At 62.0% G+C, this 6,361-nt stretch overlaps 1 protein-coding gene across 1 annotated transcript in view; it reads left to right on the top strand.

The window, feature by feature from the left end:
- The first annotated feature begins 5,709 nt into the window (after positions 1-5,709).
- EML1 (EMAP like 1) overlaps positions 5,710-6,361 on the top strand; it is a 174,155-nt gene continuing 173,503 nt past the window's right edge. The window contains exon 1 of the mRNA XM_040641441.1: positions 5,710-5,795. Coding sequence (XP_040497375.1) covers positions 5,768-5,795 — 28 coding nt within the window. The 5' untranslated portion in view covers positions 5,710-5,767. The remainder of the gene's footprint in view (positions 5,796-6,361) is intronic.

Raw genomic sequence — 6,361 nt, 5'->3', positions numbered from 1 at the left:
GAGCGAGACTTACTGCTGGAGGGCCATTTCTCTGAATCAGGGCTGGGATGAGCACACATGAGGTCAAGGCCCTTCCTTGGCCTGGAGCTTTAGAATCATTTGTTTCTCCCAGAACACGGCCTCCCCTGCACTTCCTCTTCACTTGAGGAAACCATGGTCATCCCCTGGTGTTGCCCACCTTCAGTAGTCCCCGCTGGTGAGCCGGAGCCTGGGCCAGCCAGGCAGAGTGGTCACCACCAGCAGGTGGTAGCCGGGGCAAGTGTGCCGGTCCCTGTTGGGGGTACCCCAGAGCCTCAGCCCTGCTGGCAGCCCCCACCCTGCTGTGCTGAGCTCCCTAGCCTGCCCTGGAGGAGGCACCCTGGACCTCAGGATGGTGAGGCCGGGTAGGGGCAAGGGGGACACTGGGGCCTTCCATGCAGGAACCTGGCCTCCCAGGTGGGGTGTGGAGGGTCCCAGGGTCAATGCTGGGCAGGCAAGGGCAAAGGACTAGACTCCCCTCCCTGTTCCCTCTCTTTGGGCCCAGCTCCTCTGCCGGTTTTGGCTTTTGGGGGCAGAGAGGGATGATGACAGCAACTCTGCCAGGGCTCTTCTATCCACTGCCCATGGGGAGAGCCCCTTGGGTGGCCCTGGGACCCTGGGTGAGGAGGAGCCCAAGATATCATGATGATGCTGATAGGCATCCAGCTCACTGCTGAGCGTCCCCTGTGGCCAGCCCTGAGCCCGCTGTGCTCTAAGCCCGGCCCCAAGAGGTGGGGCCTCACTCTCCCTGGGGGGGCGTCACCCCTGCTGTGAGCCCCAGAGCCCAAGGAGGAAGCCAGAGCATCCCCACCAGCTCCGTGGCCCCACCCCTCACACACCCCAAGTGACAGCAGCTCCTTGGCCCCCACCCAGAGGTGAGGGTGTTGTGCCAAAGGACCCAGGAGTTGCTCCCGCCCTCACACAGCAGGGACACCTCGTGCATCTGGATGGGCCTCTGAGCTTCTCTCCTGGCTGGGAGCGTGGAGGCTGGGAGGCTCATCCAAGGCCACCCAGGAGGCCGTCAACCTCAGGTGCCCGGGCTGGATGGGGGGCCTCTGGGTGCGGGAAAGCAGCTCCCAGAGCCACACTGCACGTGTGTGTGTCTGCTCGCGTCTCCGTGTATCTCTGTGTTTCTGCGGCCTCCCTGTCATGGCGGATCTCTTTTTGTGAGTCTCAGCGGCCATGCCTGCGTGTCTCAGGCTAGTGTATCGGGGTGTGTGCACTGTGATCTGAGCTATAAGACGGTGTCTGTTGTAACCTAAGGCAGTGGGTAGACCTGGGAAGTGTTCTGAGGCCCAATGGGGACAGGCCTTTGCAGTGACGTGCGTCACCCTCCCTCCGACATCTGGGCCTGCTCAAGATGACGCACCCAGTGTGGACATACGCTGTCCTTCCTCAAGTCGTGGACACTGAGGACCCAGGTGAGGCTCCTTGTTCAAAACTTTCCTGCTTCTATTATGGGGGGACCCAAGGCCCAGGAAGACGGGGTCTCCAGCAGGGAGGAGTTACTGGGGCCACTGAGACCTAGCTGGTGTCCATGTGAATCTGGGGTGAACAGGTGCCAGAGGGGGGAAGCGGGCCTTCTCCCTGACCCCAGCATGTTGGGGCGCCCCTCCCACCTTTGATCAGGCCAGGCCTGACCCTCCTTTCCTTGGACACCCCCCTTCCAGCAGCAGAGCTGTCTGGCTTCTCAGTGTGGGGGCAGGTGCGGGGGATGTGATGCCCTCCCTTGAGACCCTGACGTGAGGCAGGGCCGATAGGGGCTTCGCTCAGACCTGGCCTCACTGACACCCAATAAATGTGCACCTCTCTTGCCCTGTTCCCCTTGAAGCAAACTGCACCCCTGCAGACTGTGGAGGCCCCATGAGCAGCCCGCCTTCCCTCTCACTGGATCTCTGGCCCCCCGCCCTTGCCGCAGCCCTGAGCACTTTGCCCGCCCTTCTCCTCGGCTGCGCCTGAGCTGGTTCGCGCCGAAGCTGCTGGGTCACCCTCCAGGCCTCCGCCTGCTTGACGCTGCTCAGAGAGGCCCCCCTGAGCTCGCCCCAACCGCTCTGCCTTCCCTGCCCCACCGCCACAGCCCGTGCCCGCATCTCGAGCAGGCCCCGGCGGCAGCTGGGCCTCACGGGTCCCCAGCGGGTAGTGGATCGTGGCAGCCACTTGCTGGGGGCCCCCAGCGGCCGGCCAGTGCTGTGCCAGGCCTGCAGGACCCAGGACAGGGACACAGACAGCTGGCTGGCAGGTCAGAGATATGGGCACACGTGCATGGGTACACACACGCCCGCACACGCACACACAGCCTCCTACACACGTACACAAGCTCACATGGAACCACACACATGCCGCACGTGTTTACACTCCCCGCACACACGCACACGTGCTCACACTCACGCACACTCCCCTACACACATGTACGTGCTCCCACACAGATGTGCACACACATGCTCGCTTGTACAAACCCACACCCACACGGGTGATGTGCTCTCACACATTCTCACAGGCACACACTTCCCCACACACGGACCCACCCCCGTGCACACCCACGTGCACTGTCACACACGTGTTCGAGAGCGCACGCACATCCACACACGTTCGCACATGCGTGCCGTGGCCCATAGCTGCTGCAGTGAGCTCAGAAGCAGAGGACTCAAGTTGTTTTTTCCCCAACCCATGTTCCCACAATAAAAAAAACAACAACAGGAAGGTGCTCAGGGCCGGGGCCAGGAAGGGGAAGTGGCCCGTGCGCAGGGAGTCGGCTCTGGCGGGTGGACACGGGGCGGCCTGCTCGGCGGGACTCGGGTGGAGAGCCGGAGGGCCCCTCCCAGGCGTCCGGGCCCTGGTGCTCCTCCTCACCCCAGCCGCCCACTTTCAGACGAGGAGCCGAGGCTGGGGTGGGCTCGTCCCAGTCTCCGAGGAGGGCTGGCGGAGTGGCGTTCGACCCAGGCCCTCTGACCCCGTGTGCGTCCGGCCCCGGTCCTGCAGTGCCTCCGAGGTGGGCAGAGGCCCTCTGTCTGGGACGCCAGGTGGCTTGGTGGGGCTCTTCCTGTGGCACCACTATGTGTCCTGCACTGGGCACACCCCTGCCCCCTGGACTGGGCTGCTGGCAGTCGGGTGCCCCGAGGCGCGTGCCCCGCGTGCTCCTTGGTCCACCCAGCTCCTGCCAGGAAGAGCAGGTGCTGCGGGAGATGAGCGCGGTCACCTGACACTGGGGGCCCCTCCCGCCAGGGACTCTGTGGGGTTCTTCCTGCCCTTGGTGGCCCAGGGCCAAGTACATAGGAGGTGCTCATAAATGCACTACAGATGGGGAGACAGAGGCGTGGAGGGGGACCGTGACCGCCGAGGCCACACGGTGAGCAGGTGTGACCCCGCCCGGGGCCTCCCGCTGCAGCTCCAGGAGAGCCACGCTGAGGGGAGGGTTTTGCAGGTGGGCTCCAGTGCCCGCCCCGGATGTAGCAGTCGCTTGCGGAGAATGGCCACGCAGTTGCTGTGCTTTATCTCAGTTAATCCTCAAAACCCAGCAGGTGAGACTCCTCCCCCATGCGGGTGAGGAAGCCCTCAGGAGCCTCTCCTCTCCCCAAGGCTCAGGACCGCTGGGTTTCCACTCACTCCCAGAGCGCTCCCCCTGAATGAGTTAGGCGGTGGGAGGGGAAGAGGAGAATGCCTAAGGTGGAGGGGGTGGGGACTTTGGGGTTCCAGAGACAGTTCCAGCCTGGCTTTGTCTTTTTTTTTTTTTTCTTTTCTCACTTAAAAATCTCAGGAGGGACCCAGGACAACCGACAGTCCTGGTTTATCTATGAGGGTTCCCAGGATGCAGGCAGGACTTTTAGGGCTGAAACAGGGAAAGGCCCATGGAAACCAGGACAGGTTGGTCACCCTAGAGGGGCCCCAAAGGCATTAAATTAACCCCACCTGATGCTTGAACTCCCTCCACTGGGTCCTCATCCCGTGGCTGTCCAGCCCTGCTTACATACCTCCAGTGATGGTGAGCTCATTATCATACAGCAAGAGCCAATCAAAAGGTGGACAAAACCAGGGCCAGGCACTGACCACAGTGAGGGCAGGTTGTGGAGCAGAATGCAAGGTCCCCTGGCCCACCTTCAGGGACAGTCAGACAAGGCTTCACTGAGGAGGAGAAGAGGGAGGAGGACAGGGAATTCCTGACAAAGGGGTCAGCACAGGCAAAGGCCAGAAGGCCTGGAACCACCTTATAGGGATTGAATTCTTTTGCTGTTATCGCTGACAGCTGGTGTAACTCTGCAGCTCTCCCCAGTTCCATCTCCAAAAGGCAGTTGCTTTGAAATATGGCGGCCTGGGCCCTGCTGTCTTCATCCCCCAGGTGTCTGAGCTGGGAAAGGCCTCAGTGCCTTTGAAGAGCTGCTGGATGCCTCTGATGCTGTTCCACCCCCTTCTCGTTTTTCTGAGGCTCATGGACCCTTGAGCACCAGCATCTGCCCCCTCTTCCAGGAAGCCTCCCCGACTTCCCTAGCCCTGATGCCACCCCTTCTGCAAGTATCAGCCTCCTCTCTTTGGGTTGGTCATGACCTCCAGCCCCTGCCAGGGACGCCTAGCACTCTTCAGTCAAGCTTTCCCAGTTCTGACCTATGCACCTGCTGGTCTCTTTTCCTAGAATGCCCTCTCTTCTCCTGAAAAAGCTTTCAGATTCTTCAAAGACATAACTCAAATGCCAGCTCTTCCAGGAAGCTCTCCTGTATCTCTCTCATTGGTATTGATTTAACAGCTTCTCTCCTTTTTAAGCCATTTCACTCCTTCTGCGCTCTGGGTGCAAGAACCAGGTGGACCTCGAGCTCTGGGGGGGCCCAGCAATGCCCAGCCCAGAGGTGATGGCTTGGGAGCGGAGCTCAGAGCCCTCCATTTGTCTCATTGCCCTAGTCTCTGGCCCAGGCACTTGCGGGGACCCAGAAGTCCTAGGTTACCTCTTAGGCAAGCACACAGCAAGTGCATACTAAGTGCTTGCTGAGATGTGTCCTCCCAACCACTATTTCCTGCATCCCCACTCTGGGCCCAACACTGGGTCACATGGCTCCCCCAGGGAGTCCACCTCCGCCCCCCACAGTACCCCCAACACATGTGGAACAGTTGACACCCAGAAGGTGCTCAGAAGTGTCTACTTTTGGTCTGCCAAACAGAGGCAAGGGCCACGCCTTCCTGTAGCCTTGGAGACAGACAGTCGGGCTCCAGAGTCCGGCTCTGGTCACACCCCTCCCTGGCCTGGTGGCCTTGGGTGGGTTGCGGCGGCTCCGGAGAGCTGAGTGAGAGGACAAGCACGGCAGCACCAGGCTCGGGCTCAGTGGGTGGCATCACTCCATCTCTTCCACCAATGCCCATAAAAGCACCTCACCGGCTGAGTGGAACCCTTCCCAGGGAGAAAGGCTTGGGCACTCTGGGGTTTCTGGGGCTGGGGTCTTGGGGGACTGACCAAGCACCCAGGGGTGTAGCAGTTTCTCAGGCAACATTCCGAGGCTGCCCGGGAGAGGCCCAGGGCAGGGGAGGGCAGTGCCCAGATTTATCCACCAATCGGGCGGGCTCCTGGCTCTGGAGCACGTTCTTATCTGCCCAGCCCAGCATGGGGGGGTGGTGGGGGCCTGCCGGGCCGGCTGGGGCGGAACGCTGCCTGGGGACTGGACACGGAGCAGGCCCGGCAGCCCCAAGCCCCACCAGGTGGGTGACAGCCACTGACGGCTCTGAGCGTCCCTGCAGGCTGGTGGCCGGCTGCCCGCCCATCTCCTGCACCATGTCGGACGGCGAGGGCCCCTCGGCCGGTGAGTGGCAGTGCTATATTTACCCACCACGGCTCCGGTTGCAGAGCCAAGGCTGCTGGTCGCTAAGGGCACTGGGTGCCCCCACCCCAGGCTGCAGGCAGTTGTGGGGCTGGACCCCCTTCCTCCTAGCCTGAAGCCTGGGGCGGGGGGCCTGCGCTCCTGGAAGAGGAACTGGCCCTTCAAAGCTAAGTTCTGCGCCACCCGCTGTCTTCCCGATGGGGCTAGAGCAGGAAGCCGTGCCTGCTGCGAACCCCACCCGCTGCCAGCCGGGGAGTCTGGAGCTGACCCACAGTGCCGCAGGCGCTGGACTGTGGCTGGGCCCCTCGGTGGGTGCGGGCTGCCGGGGGCCCCTGGAACCGCATGCAAACAAGTGTGTGTGAACATTTATCGGGGCTGGGGGGCCTCCAGCTTCCATCAGATTCCCCGAAGATCTAAGACCTTTGGGAAGTTCTGAGCCCCTGGTCTGCCTGCACAAGGCAGGCCCTCTGTGAGTGCCCAAATCCTCTAGGTTGGAAATGGCCCGGGACACAAAAGCAGAGGAGCGGTCAGATACTGGGGTCTGCGCA

This window comes from Ursus maritimus, unplaced genomic scaffold (assembly GCF_017311325.1).
Source record: "Ursus maritimus isolate PB19 unplaced genomic scaffold, ASM1731132v1 scaffold_25, whole genome shotgun sequence".
NCBI classification, from domain to species: domain Eukaryota; kingdom Metazoa; phylum Chordata; class Mammalia; order Carnivora; family Ursidae; genus Ursus; species Ursus maritimus.
This window is presented reverse-complemented; position numbering and strand designations above follow the sequence as displayed.